Below are 15330 nucleotides of genomic sequence, written 5' to 3'. Positions count from 1 at the left end.
ATTACTTTGAATCCTTCCTTGTCCAAGAGAGGAAGGTTTATTACTTTATGTCAGTTGGATTTTCATCAATGTAGAATTAAGTTTCATAAACTTGATTTAGCAGAATCTATGGTTTTTAGATGTCTTGTATCTGGTCCACATCAGCAGGAATAAGAGATGAACAAATAGATGCTGTTGTACCCTTTTCTTCACACTCTCCTGATCTTCAGCCCACATCTCCAGTTTCCCGCTAAATTTCAATTTCTATCTCCCCTCCACATGGCCTGATAGGTAAAGGCACATCCTCTGTCATATTAAGTCATACAAGCCTGGCCTTTCTTGATTTGATTCCTGGTTTTTTTAAACATAGAAATACATAGAATTTACAGCAAAGAAACAGGCCATTTGGCCCATGTGGACTATGCCGGTGTTTCTGTTCTACACGAGCCTCCTCCCACTCTATTTACTTCATCTCACCCTTTATGCGGTTTATGCTGACTTAGCTGGATAACCGTTGCCCCAACTATGGAGAGGAAAATCAGTTTCAGTTACTCATTCAGTGACCTATACTGGAAAGTGCACTCGAGTGGATGTCAGGTGAGGACAGCATTAAGCTTGGCTGCAATGCCTATCATGTTAAAAAAGCCTCCTGATACTGTCTTGGTTTACATATGAAGAATGCTCATTTGGTTGAGGTACTGGAGGTCTGCCTGGCATCTGTAGAATCATAGTCCAGCATGAGTAAGTGCCGTCAGGAGAGAAGATTGGGAGCAAAGTAAAATCAATTTTTACAGTAAGTATGCAAAATATTTGCAGCCATTTGTGTAATTTTAACATCTCTCCTGTAGTCAGTGATGGGGAACTGCCTAATGAGAAACCGGAATTGGTGAAAATAATTATAATAAATAGTTCATATAGATTTGTTGTGATGCACAATTGCAGTCTGCTAACATTCAAGTCAGCATCTTGTTTTTAAAAAAAACTGAAAATCCTCAAAGGGCACAGCTGGTCAGCTAACATTTGAAAGAGCAACATTGGTTAATATTTTGGGTTCAGATGTAGTGGACCTGGTATCAGTGGCAACTTTCACTTCACACTTCTGGCATTTCTTTTTACCATCTTTTTAAATTTGTTACGTGTTTTATCTGGTATTCTGCACAACTGACACAATTACATCAGTAAAATCACTCAAATATTTACCAGAATTTAATTATTAAGAAAATAATGATCGCACCTTGATGGTGTTCTAGTTTTGCTGAGTGCTTTACTGATGGCCATAGTGGGTGCCGAGCGTCTTCTCTGTATTGCAGGCTTCATCCTCTGTGTGAGAAAAGGATAACAATAATTACATTTCCTCATCTTTGCTTTTTTAAAATTGATCTAATGTTATGTCTGTAGTCCACAGTAAAAAAAAATCCCTGCACTATATTTCCACTCCTTATCTTACCAACTTTAACATAAATCCAGCATTTTCTATGAAATTGCAAATGCTGCAATATATAAATGTAAACAGGCAAATATAGAATAATTCAATGAATGATGTGGTACAGTACATTCCCTTTAAGCGTATAATTAATTGACTATCTGATGAAAGGTTATCAACCTGAAACGTTAGCTCTGTTTCTCCTTCCAAAGATTCTGCCTGACCCGTTGAGTGTTTCCAGCATTTTCTGTTTTTATTTCATATTTCCAGCATTCACAGTACGTTGCTTTTGATTAATTGATTGTCATTTTTTAAAATCCTTATACACTTAAGATGAACAGATGTAGAGACTATAGTTTACAGTCTTTGCAATTGATGGGGAAAAAGAGAGGAAAATTCAAAGAGTGTAGACAGAAATAGGGTTTATATATGAACTCCATTGTTCAATCCGTGAATGAACACACATCAGTGATTGTCACTGTGGCAGTCCCAGAACTTATAGGGGATTTAAACCCAAATCAGCTGGTTCTCCTTCAACCTATAGCAAATTGTTCACCAAACAAATGACCACACAATTAAGGAATGAATATGCTACACAGAGAAAGCTTAAGCTAAACAACAAAAACAGATGTAAGGAATCTTACAACACCAGGTTATAGTCCAACAATTTTATTTTAAAATCACAAGCTTTCGGAGATTATCCCCTTCGTCAGGTGAGTGAGTGAATAAGAGGTTCTCAAATCGCATATTTTATATTAGGCTGGGACACCATCACACCAATCAAAAGGTGTCATTGGTGTTCAGACAGGTTAGCCACGGAAAACAGTAGGTTCCAGTATGCTGAATACACATTGTGTCAAATTACACAGACTCTCTGTCTGTGTAATTTGACACAATGTGTATTCAGCATACTGGGACCTACTGTTCTCCGTGGCTAACCTGTCTGAACACCAATGACACCTTTTGATTGGTGTGATGGTGTCCCAGCCTAATATAAAATATGCGATTTGAGAACCTCTTATTCACTCACTCACCTGACGAAGGGGATAATCTCTGAAAGCTTGTGATTTTAAAATAAAATTGTTGGACTTTAACCTGGTGTTGTAAGATTCCTTACATTTGTCCACCCCAGTCAATCACTGGCATCTCCACATCATAACAAAAACAGACACAGCATTCACAGCTATGTCAACAGCGCTTCTTCAATAAAATTATGATGTCTTCAGTTGTCTCCCACTTAATCTCCTACATTGAACCTGAGCTCAGTGGTAGCACTCTCGCCTCTTAGTCAGATGTTGTGGGTTCAGGCCCCACTCCAGAGACTTTGAGCACAAAATCTAGGCTGGCACTTCACTGAGTGAGTGCTGCACTGTTGGAGGTGCTTCTTTCACATGAGATGTTAAACCAAGGACCCGTCTGCCTCTCAGGTGAACATAAAAGATCCAATGGCATTATTTGACGAAGACCAGGGGAGTTCTCCGGGCTAACATTTTTCCCTCAACCAACACCTAAAAACAGATGATCCAGTCATTTGTTTCATTATTGTTTGTGGTCCCTTGCTGTACACAAATTGGTTGCCATGTTTCCTATATTACAACAGTGACTACATTTCAAAATTACTTAATTGGCTATAAAGCCCTTTGGGATGTCCTGAAGTTGTGAAAGGCACTCTATAAATACAAGTTATTTCTTTCCTTCTTTACTTACTTTTGCAATGTATCTTTTTTTTGTCTACATCTTTAGTATAAACAGAATACAAATGGGGACTTATTACATACAATATTTATCTAATGGGCTGCTGATGTATATCCTTCATGTACACTTTGGTTAAGTGGAGTGGACTTTACTGTAAATCATCTGTCTCGCTCTACTTCAGAACTGCAAATATCTAACTCTACTACATAAGTAATAAATGATATACAATGTTTGAATGGTACCCATTAACCAAGAGACACTGAAACTCCTGAATCTCAATTGACTCTCCCGCATCCAGCAAGAGTCACACACAGGAAGTCATAATTTCCTAACCGAGAATCGAGATCGCCCACAAGTCTGGGCAGTAGTCTGACACTTACTGAGAAAGCAAGAGACAACTATGGCAGCAGGACTATCCCTGCAGTCACTGTGTTAGTTAAAACCCTTTACTAGAAGTATAGGCCTTCTTGTTTTAATAAATGGTTTTCACTTTGGGGATGAAGGTATGATTGTCCCACTTCCAATTGTAATCTCTTACATCCTTTTGCTCTCTAGTAAGATAAAGGACAAGAATACTTGAAAATCTCACAACCAAGTGGCTTGTGAAGAGACAGAGAAATATAGAAAAATTCAATGAAAGAGAGAAAAAGAATACATTAATAGCATTTGACCATCTCCTGTGGTCCATGTGACAGACTCAGCTTGTTGCTTTTAGCAATGTTTATGGTACAAGTGGATGTCTCATATATAGATATATATATATATATATACATATATGCCTTGGTGGGATTCCACCATTATTGATAGTTTGCCTCCATCTATGAACTTTTTGCTGCTGAGAGTTTCAGTCCAAATGTTGCAAAATCTACATTATTGCATCTCTAGACTTGGCATCTGTATGTTAAGCAGTTATAGTGGTGATATTTGTTTATGTTCAATTTTCTTCTCTCTTCTCCTGAAAGCACCGACTCTTACTGGGGTACAGTTACAAGGGCGCTAGCAGCAATTCAGTACCTCTCCTAAGTGACATTTTTCCCTGTGAGCCTAGACAGTGAGCATCCATATGCTATTTGACTCATGGGGAGGATCACAACCAAGTCTGATTCAGATCTCACCTGACAAGTTCTAGCAGAAGTCACTGGCTGATTTTTTCCTATCAGTAATTCAGGGCACTGAGGTATTCTAACAACTGCCCTGTCTAAGATTAGCTAACTCAGCCAAGGCAGTAGTTAGTGCACTACAATTGAACCTGTGACCTTCTGGTCTATATGGCTTAGAACTGCACCTACTAGGGGAGAGCACCAATATTTCTTATTACTACCATAAGGACTAAAGTATGTACAAACTTTCAGTTTCATGATGGATTCTTCTTTGGATGGTAGGGTTTTTACTGACTAACTCAGCAGTTTCAATACATTTGTAATTAATCATCATATATAACGGAAACCCTTTTAAGATCCAGTTTTATTTGCCAGAGCAAGATTATCAGCCATGAGTAATAACTCTTCTGAAAATTTTGCAAAGATCAGTCAGTAACCAAACATATTCACTGTGTTTCAGTGAAGGCGCCAGCGAGCAATTGGTTTATTGCATAATTTTCCAGGATGACTGTTCAAATGGGAAGGGTCTTCATTAAAAAGTATTTGCTAAAGACGGTGTGTAACTATGCGGTACAGACCAGAAGGCTCCAGCTATGATCCCCCATCTGTGATGAGTTAGCAGATTACAAGATAATCACAGATGCGGGAGGCTATTTGGCCAATTTACCTGTGTGGACTTTGGGTAAGGACATAATTGGTCTTGTCTGTGATACATCCACTGTCGAATAGCCTGTAGACCCTTGTTCTGTAGGCTCACTTTTAAAGAATGGCCACTTGGTCAAGATTTTGTAAGATTCTCAGGAGAGGAGAGTGGAAAATTGTAGGGGTGAGATTAAGGAAACTTGAAATCATACACAAGTAATTCTCTCATGCTTTTTGATGGAATTTGTACGCATGTTTGTGAAAATAGTGTCCCTTTAACTGATGACATTTTGGGATGCAGTAGCACAGGTAAAATTATTATCAAGAAAATATATATTCAAGAAGTTAGATAACACTAGATGATTATGCAGTTGTCTCTCTGTATATGAGACACTTAATGACTGATAATTTTTTTTTTCAATTTCTTTCACCAGCTTCTGCTGGGGCACGGTTCCTAGAGTGGTGACAGCACTTCCCCTGACAGTACCCCATCCAAGTGGCAATGTTTTATGTATGAGCCTGGATGATGCGGCAGGCTATTGAACTTCAGTGGGTATCACTGCTGAGCTTGACTGTACTGTCACCCAATGTCCGTACATTTGAACCTTTCAGCAGAGGTAACATTCAGGACAGGGAACCTTGGCTGATTTTTCTTTCACTCTGTAGTTTAAGGGCCACAGAGCCCAATTGCACTGCCTCAACTGCTGTCCCAGCTGAAATCCGCAAACTCAGCGCAGTCTGAAGACTGAACTTGAGATTTTCTGATCTGTATGCCTAATTACTGGAAGATTCTTTTTGTAGTCTTCACTGATAAGGCCAAAAGGGGACCCTCTTTTAAAATCTTTTTTAACACATTTGATAAAGGTAAAATATCTGAAATATCCAGAAGAGCACCTTTCCTTAATATCCGAAGAGAATGGCAAGGCTCCGGAAGCAGTAAAAAAGAAAAAAGAAATGCTTGTACTTTCATAATGCCGTACCATGTTGTCAAAATGTCTCAAAGTGCTTCATCAATTAATCACTTTTGGTGTAGAGGCCGTTGCTATGTAAGCAAAAGACTACAGGTATGTGAGGGTTGTAGGAAAATATGTTTGTTAGAGCCCAAACAGAGTCATTCAGTCACCTCATAAAAGTTCCATGGTCATAGTTCTAATTTAACCTTTTTTTGCTGTAAAGCAGCCGACTGTGGGTGTGAATACCACTGTGAATACATCAATGGAAGTACGATTGCAAAGGATTGCTGATTCTTGCCCCCATTCAGCTAGCTGGTTCTCAGATGTCCTGTCTCATGCCAAACACAATAGCACTAAACAATGCAATCAAGATGAACTCCTCCAGATTATAAGTAACATTTACACTAAAGAAAACTGAAGGACGTTATGAAATACAAAGTTAATTTCTTTCATAACCTATGGATGCAAGAAGGCCAAAGAACCTTCTCTGAAAGAAAGAAACATTACAACCTAGAGAAGGAGTGCTGGCTGGTTATTGGACCCTGGAGGGTGTATTCTTTAATCACCTGATCCTATTCTCACTCGTAAACAATTTTACAACACCAAGTTATAGTCCAACGATTTTATTTTTAATCCCACAAGCTTTCGGGGGCTTTCCCCTTCCACACCGCCTGAGGAAGGGGAAAGCCCCCGAAAGCTTGTGGGATTAAAAATAAAATCGTTGGACTATAACTTGGTGTTGTAAAATTGTTTACAATTGTTAACCCCAGTCCATCACCGGCATCTCCACATCATGCCTATTCTCACTCAACATCAACATACATGCACTTTCCAATAGGGGGCAGTACATAGTGGTCAGGAACAGGAATATAGACCAATTTTTCCCCTCCCAACCCAGGCAAAGTATAATACTTCACTGTCCGGACCTGAGATCAACTAATTCAGCAGACCGGTAATTCAATGGGAGATCATCTGGTCTGTGTGTCTCAGTTAAACACTGGGGTACATTCCCCCAAAACCGTTCCCCCCACCCCACCCCACCCCTCCTGCAACAAGTGGTGATCAGGTAGCCAGTAGAGCGCACTTAGCAGCCGCACGATAGTCCTGATGGAAGGCTCAATCCAGTTTGAGGGCCAGGCCTTATTAGCATAGAGCCGATGTCCTGTGGACAGAAAACGAGCACCCTGAGGCAGCCTGTTGGGTCCAGGCTGCTGCAATATCAGCCTGCAAGCCGGAAGAAGTTAGATCTGGGAAGGGTCCTTTCTCGGGAGGGAGGAGAGGCCCAGTGCGGCAGTGGCCCAAGTTTACGTGGAGCCTGGAGGAGCAGAGAATGCAGGTTGAAGTAGTGAAGCTTGCTGCATCTTTGCCGAGATGAATGAAAGGTTACAAATAATATGTAGACACCCTGCTCATGTAAGGCACCAGCCTCGCCTTCCCCAAAACTCATCGCTCCGGGTCACTGATGTCCAGGCTTCCTGCTCCGCCTGGCTTAAGGCAATTATTTTGGGTGCTCCTCCCTTGGTCTTGTTCCTCTCCTTCATGTTGTTAGTGAATGGCTGTTAAAAAGTACGTGGAGATGTGTGGGGCTGGAGCATATAGTGCATGTGTCGAGAAGTGTAGAAGAGGCAAGGTGGAATGAGGAATATGGATGTGATGAATGGAAATGGAAGTGTGTGTGATGTAAAGTGAGGATGGAGTGGTGGGAGGAGTTGATCGTTGTGCAAATGGTAGGATGTGAGAAAGAATGGTGTTAGTGTGTGGTGTGAGGCGAGGAAAGAAAGAGGTGCATGTAGTGAGAAACAGAGGTGTTGTTGCAGTGTGCCCGTATGATAGGAAGTTGAAGGAAATGATGGAGGGGAGGGAATTGTTAAGCGTGGTGGTGGAGGGGGTGAAAGGAGTGCTGTGAAGTGCTTCTGAGAGAGGTGGAGAGATGTACTCACCCTTGCTTCTCTCATGAGGTTATTGTACTTCTTTTGGCATTGCAGATATGTCCTGGGGGTGATGCTGGTGGCATTGACCCTGTCAGTGACCTCTGACAAGGCTTAGACTATGGTTGCCCTTGGGATTCTCTTGCCAGTGGTGGGGAAGAGGACCTCCCTCCTTTCCCTGACTTCCTCAATTAAAACCTCCAGGGAGACATCGGGGTGGGGGGTGGGGGGGGGGGTGCAGCTCTTCTGCTCATCTCTCTCTCCCTGTGCCAGGTACTGCAATTTCAGGAAAGACTTCCTCCCAGACCAGTCAAATGAAGTTGCACAGCAAGAAATGTGAGCAGGGATGATCTAACCTAATGCGAAACAGGCTTGAGGGGCTGAATGGTCTATGCTGTTCCTATGAAATTCAGGAATGATGGTTTTCATTCCTGTTTGCTACTTGCTGATTTGTATATTCTTTTTCTGTTCAGTTGTGATTTGTGGCTGTTTCAGGAATTAAATGTTTAATCCAATCAGCTGTGAGAAACTTGCGTACGGAGGTGTGACACCTGAGGTGTAACAGGAAATATGGCATCTTAAGTGCGACAGACAAAATGCGTGCTATATGCAATGCTTTTATGATAATGCTTACAGTAAGTTGGATGAAAAGAAATCTTATAATGTACAATGTATTTTCCTTAAAAGGTAGAGCTAATTCCCCATAAGGCCACAGAGTCTAATTGTTGTTAAGTAAGTAGAGTCTCGATAAATCAGTTTAATTGCTGTTTTGTCAAGAACTTTGCAGAATGGAATGTACTTGCGATTATCAGACTCCAATTTGGAAGCATTCAGCATTTTAAGATTCTGTGTCTGTAACAGTGTGACATCTGAAATGTGATGTCTCACTGTGACATATGAAGTGTGGTGTCTCCACACTAGGAATACCATTTTTAATATATTTTAGCAGATCTCCAGCATTGCTCACAGTGCATCAGAAGTTATATAAGAACAGGAATGTTTTGCCAAGTAGTTTTACGAGCGATATTGAATTACCAGCATTGAGGTTGTCCCTGTCATCAGGTGAAAACAGGATTGGGCTTTCCTGTGATGCCCTCCATGGGAACCTGCTGGGGACGTTCACTGTTTAAGTTCACATATGAAGAATGAGCACGTTAATGAGGCACTGGTGGGCAACCAACAACAGGACTCTAGCAAGAGTCAGCACCTTCAGGAGAGAAGGCAATTTGGAGGGAGAGAAAGAGCAAGTATAGACCACTATTTTTTTGAAATGCCTACCTTAGTTTTGAGTTGCAGACAAAACCATATTGTCCCTTGCACTATAGGTATGGTAAGGTAACACAAGGAGATACTTTCTTGGAATATTTGCAGTTTAAATATAAACCTGGATAATCCTTTTGAAAGAAAAGAAAAAACTTTATTTTATTCATTCTCAAGATATGGGCGTCACTGGAAACGCCATGATTTGTTTCCCATCCCTGGTTGCCCTGGTTTGATACAACTGAATGGCTTGCTAGGCCACTTTAAAGGACAGTTAAGAGTTAACCATGTTGGTGTGGGACTGGAACCACATAGACAACCCAAAGCACTTTCCAGCCAGTGAATTACTTTTGAAGTGTAGTCAGTGTTGTTTTGTAGGCAAGTGTGGCAGTCAGTTTAAGGCCTCAATTGAATTGTATTTTAAAATGTGATTATCAGAGATTATAATTATTTTTCAGATATAACTTTCCTACTCTAACATCCAATGATTTTGCCCTGGAGATGGTTGACAGTATGTATGTTAATCAAACATCAAATAGTTGCATTTAACCCTAGCATTGGATAGATTGACGATAAAGCTCAAATTAACTTAGATGTACAAATACTGTTCTGAGTGATCACAAGCTCACAAGCACAAAGTTGGCATTGAAGTGTAGATATTATGGTCCCAGAGAAGTGGAGCTAGGCCTGGAACATTGTTTTACAAGGTCTATTGTAAGGTCAGTCAGGTACATAATGTATCCCAGCCTAATTTGTGCTTGTGGTCAGGAACTCACCAGAGAGGGAACAGAAAATCAGGCAAGACTACAGCCATTAAAGGGCTGCTGGGAAAATTAGAGAAGTGACCTAAAGTAAGTGGCCACATGTAGGAGCAAAAATTTGATTTTACCTTTGAATAGTTTGTAAATATTTAAAATCTATATTTCAGTTTTCCCAAAGGCTGTTTGGTGTAACAAAGAAAAGCTGGAAAAATTCAGTGGCTAACAAAATAAAAAGCTTGAAACAAAGTTTGCAGGAAAATGAGTGAGCAGCTCGGCACCCAGCCTCTTGTTAAAAGGATGGGGAAGTGGAGGTCTTGCTGTATAAGGAAGGTGCAAGGCAGGTTATCTGTATGGTACTCCAATGAACCCTCCCCAGAAAACAGCAGTACAATATGCTTGGCAGGTGGTAATGGCCGGGAGCAGCACTGTGTATACTTCCTGTGAGGCTTGAGAACAGGTGCAAGAGAAGAAAGCATACTTTAAAGAATCAGGCAAAATAAAGTTACTTAACAATACCTTGTACCAAATAGATCACCCTGGATTGCATGCCACAAAGTGTTGCCTGTAAACCTATTCCACATTTACTGCTTGTCCATGCCAAGCCTGCACACAACCTCACAGCTCATGTGTACCCTTACTTCAGCAGGGCTCAGATTAAAACTCCAACTTACAATTGAAAACCTTGTTATAGTGACATTTTCCAGAAGCTTAACACATCAAGTCACTATAACACAACCCAACACAGTCACTTACTGACACCCAGGATGGGTGCAGACTGGGCACATGTGTGTACTTGTATATGCTCCTTTAATTTACAGCACTTTGACAATACTTCTCTGCTTGCACAACAAGAGGGCACACACTACAAGAAAACAGACAAGAACTGGAGGAGGGCTCAGAAATCAGAAGCCCTTGTCTCTCTTGAAGAAGGTAACCATAAATATTCCTGCATATAAGAGCAGAGAGTATGTAAAGGAAGGTGAAGCACAGGTTTCCCCAAATACCTAATCTTGGTGAACACAAAATTATTCCTCCCGCCTAAAAAAAAGTATAGAAAAACTCAATTCCTGTCATAGTGGTGATATTAGCCTTTTCCAAATGTTGTTTATATTGGCCCAGTACCTTTCAGTGTCATTATCAACATCTTGAAAATGTTAACACAGTACTGGGAAAACTAATAATTGAAATAACTGGATGGAAGCTAGTTGCGCTAAATAGCCATTACTCCGCCAGCTCACCCCCTCAAAGGCGCCTTGTTGCTAACTTTCTACCACCAGCAATGTATTCACAATTAAAATTATTTTTCCTAGGTCTCAAAACCCAATATTGTGATTGTGCCAGATGCAGAAAAGATTTTGAATGGATTCACATAAGCGTCAATGCCCAGAATTAATACCACACCTGAATTATCTAAACGTCTTTTTTCACTTCTAACAAACAATTTCCACAATCCCTTCCAGAATCGCACCATTTACAAATGAATCCTCAAATGTTCTACCAAAAGGATTTCTCTAGTCAGAGAGGTATGGAGTCCCCAGTTGAAACTGTTCTCTTTTTTTCTCCTGGTTCTCTGAATTGCAACTGCCAAGGCTAAGAGAGGAGTATCAGTAATTAGTTATTTCTGCTGGCACACAGCACTGGTTGTTTCAGAACTCAACCCTTCTCCATCTGGTCTACATTAACCTAAGCCATTAGTTACTTGTGTCTCATAAGCATCAGATCAGTGTTATAATTCTTCAGACTGTTAAACAAAAATCCTTCAGCTAGCTAGAAACCTCTGATTTATCTGCTACCATCTGCAATGTCTTCATTTCAATGACAGATAGTTATTGTGCCAGAACTTAGTCAAACAAGCCAGTTTATAATAAAACGTAGCCTGAGCTGATTATTTGTAATAGCCATCTTTGCTCTCATGCAGTTTTGTGAGTTGATATTTAAGCATTTGTAAAGCCAAAGAGTGCAGATGTGTCCATGCTGAGAGCAATTGCACAAATAACAGTGATGCAAAAAGAAATCATGGGGTCATACCCTGAATGGTTCCACGCTACACAGCGTTGGAAGCATAGACACTCTCACTGCTCAGAGTGATGTCTTTCACATCATAGATGCTTCACAAACTTATGTTTATGCTTTCAGTGCAAGATATCGACTCATGATAGACACCATGACACCTGATTGGCCAGGTGAAGTGTTTCAGTGTACAGTTTGTGTTAGAATGTTGACTTGTCGATAATGACAAACCAATTAGATTTTTTAAAAATAGAATAAAGATGGCTGTTTTCTCTTTTTACTAACTCCATGTCCCCACCTAGGAACCAAAAATATATGTGGCATACATTGTTAATTAGCCACAATTTATAGTCTTAAGACCTTTGTTGCCAAGTGGTCCATAAGTTCTACTGTAACACTGGCTACTCAAATAACATTCAAACTTTACTTTTTGGAGGAATGTTACCAGATAAATAGCAAATTGCATAGTAGGGGGATGTATGTCTCAGCTGAGAAGAAAACCATTGGGATCGTGGACATACACCCTCTGTTAAATAATCATGGAACAACAACAATAGTGATGTAACCAATGGCTCAGAAGAGGTTGCTTGGCAATAGGACTGTGGGAGATAAAAGTGAGGAGACTAAAAAGAAGGAAATGGGAATTGGGTCAGTGCCACTGTACATGTTGTAACAGCATTTAAAAAAGGTTAATGACTTTAAAACTTGTGCCGGAATAAATAAGAATCTTTAAAAGTGATTTCTTGGAAAGACTGGGTAGTGCAGTGGTTAGATGGTGACCATTCACCAGTGGGACTTGGGCCTAAATCCAATGCAGACTAATGGGGTGAAAGTGCCTTCTATCTGCTGGCTGTGAGGATCCTACCTTAAAGGACATTGGGGAGTTTCAATCCAGTTCCTAGGCAGCACCAAACGGCCCCTAATTCAGCACTAGTTAGCAATTTCACACTGAGAGGACATAGAGGTCTGGTGTGAGAAATGTGAAATTGTCCCACTGATGCAGCGGTGGGCACTCTCCTGACATTGGGGCAGAGTGGCATTAAGGGGGCAGAGTAGAGGGATCTTTACTCTGCATCTAACTCTGGGATAATGACCCGAGAATACTTGATGCTACACTGGGTGCTTGAAATGGGTAAGTATTCTATTCACCAAAACTTACATCTCTCATCTTAATTAGCAAAAAATTAACAAAAAGGGTTTTAGAAATAAGTGATTTCATGGCACTAACACCACATCTGTACCTGTATGTCAATGACCAGGACAAGATCTGCTGGGAAGATAAGGGGCTCGATTTTAGGAGCGTGTTTCTGGCGGGTTCCCAGCGGGGTGGCCCCGAAAATCCCGATCTCCGGTCACGTGACCGGATCGCGACGAAATCCCGGCCACTTCCGGGTACCGCGCTGACGTGCGGGGCTGCGCGCGCAAGCCCCGCTGGTGGGAATCCCGCAGGCAATTAAAGCCAGCGGGGTTCCACTTGAGAGTACTTACCTTGCTTGTTGTGGTCAGTTAATGAGCTGAAGCAGCTGTCAAAAGAGGAAGTGTGGGATTTTAGGTTCAAGGCAGTGAGTTTCCCACACTGGGGGAAACAGTCTCCCTCCAACCAGGCGTGTTGCAGCCAGCAGCCTGTGGCAGGTGCCAAGGTGCGCTCCACGGGGGAGAGCCCTCACCCACGCAGGAGGCCACCGCGTCACATAGGGCAACCCCTGCCCTCCACCACCCCCCGCCAAGCCAGAGGACAGACCGACACGAAACCGCAGCCCCAGTCCGAGGAACCACACACCTACCCTGCACAACCCCTCAGACCAACACCTGCCAGTTGGGTGGTGTGTGGAGACCCTCGGAGGACGTAGAGCATGACCAGCACCAGCAGCCTCGCAGTCCATGCCGTCCGCCGCAGGGACGTGGATCCCCCCAACACGGTGTTGTTGCACGCCCACCTGCACAGCAGGAGGGAGGGCTACCGCAGAGAGAGACGTGTCGCAGAGGGCACTACCCTAGCCACAGGGTCTACAGACCGAGGCGCAGCTCCCCGGACCTCTCCGAGCAGCAGTGCACAGGGAGGCGCAGATTCGCTCGACATGTAGTCGTGGAGATCTGCAGCCTCTTTCATGCCGAGCTGCTCCTGGCTGGCCCCAGCACCAACTGCTTACCTGTCGCTGGCAAAGTCACCACTGCCCTCCACACCTTCTCCTCCGCATCCTTCCAGGGTGCAGCCGGCTACACCACCGATGTCTCTCAGTCGTCTGCGCGGACGAGCCCTGCAAATACACCTGCACCTACTCTGCAGTAACACGATGGGTGGCATCAGTGGTGGGTCCTCATAGTGATACCCAGGAGCGGGCATTATTGGACACAACGGACAGGATTCGCGGAGACATGGCAGTGGTGGTGTCAATATAATGTGTGCTGTTTGTTGCTCTGAAATTCAATATGGGTAACACCCATGACAAACCCTCAGACACCCTTGTGCACCCCCTTCATGCTGACGAGACGTTTGCCTTACGCTGCCTACTGCACATATGTGATGCATGCCCTGTGGCTGCAGCACAGGTGGTGGCAGGTTGAGTGAGGCTGGCCGTGAGGGAGATGCACGAGAGGGTGAGTATGGGATGGAGCAATGAGATTGTATGAGGAGTGGGTTGCGTGTTAGTGGCAGGGTGAGTACTGGCAAGGTGAGTAGGTGGAGGTAAGATGAGGATGGGGTGTGAGTGGGTATGAAGGGTGATGTGACAGAATAGTGTTGGCGGTGCCGAAGGAGATGTGGGGTGGGGGCAGTGTTGTGGCAGACGGAGTGTAGGGGAAAGACTTCGTCTTCTCACTGCGGCTGACCTACTGCGGTCATTGCAGCGCCTCCTGCACTGTATGCAGGTGGGCGATATGTTGGTGGCGCAGGTGACCCCCTCTGCCACCTCGAGCCAGGCCTTCTTGGTGGCAGAGGCAGGCCCCTTCCTCCCGCCCGCCGGGGGGAAGATCTGTGTCCTCCCCCTCCTCCTCACCCCATCTGATGATACCTGGGAGGTGAGGCATCATTAAACTGGGAGCAGCCTTCCCCCTGGGCTGCTCCATGCTGCAATTTGTCCCATTGGTTGCAGCATCTGTCAGTGGAGGACTGCCCCTTTAACTAGAGAGCCTCCAGCTGACAGATCGCACTGCGCATGCGCAGCCCGACCGACGCGCAGGCCAGCGCCGTGGACCCCGGAAGAGCAGGTAATTGATTCCTATTAGTGGGTTGCCTGCTACGATTGCGTGGGCAACCCACTAATTTCGCCGAGCGTGTTGACCACGCTCCCGGAGGACCACCCGCTGGGAACCCGCAGGCCTGCTAAATTCGGGCCCAAGTTTTCTACCACTTCCTAATAATATGAAAATACCATTGCAAAATACAGCTGCAATGCCCTGAAGTAATAGAAGTCAATTTTTGTTTGTTTGTTAGTCCGAAATTTCATAAATAAAAGATCTAAAGGAATGTGAAATTTCTGACATTGCATAAGAAACTGGAGACTCAAAAAATACTGGCAAGTTCAAGAGGCTCTGAAACATACATGATATGTTGAGGAAGGAAGAACAGATGTTTCATTC

General features: G+C 43.1%; 1 protein-coding gene across 2 annotated transcripts in view; it reads right to left on the bottom strand.

Annotated features, from left to right (window-relative positions):
* Positions 1-15330, bottom strand: part of arhgap20b (Rho GTPase activating protein 20b) — a 103257-nt gene that overhangs the window by 67286 nt on the left and 20641 nt on the right. For both annotated transcript variants that reach the window (XM_067997108.1, XM_067997109.1), the window contains exon 2: positions 1214-1299. In XM_067997108.1, coding sequence (XP_067853209.1) covers positions 1214-1299 — 86 coding nt within the window. The remainder of the gene's footprint in view (positions 1-1213; positions 1300-15330) is intronic.

Source organism: Heptranchias perlo, chromosome 15, assembly GCF_035084215.1.
Source record: "Heptranchias perlo isolate sHepPer1 chromosome 15, sHepPer1.hap1, whole genome shotgun sequence".
In the NCBI taxonomy this organism is placed as follows: domain Eukaryota; kingdom Metazoa; phylum Chordata; class Chondrichthyes; order Hexanchiformes; family Hexanchidae; genus Heptranchias; species Heptranchias perlo.
Note: the sequence above shows the minus strand (reverse complement) of the source record. Positions and strands in the feature narration are given on the sequence as shown.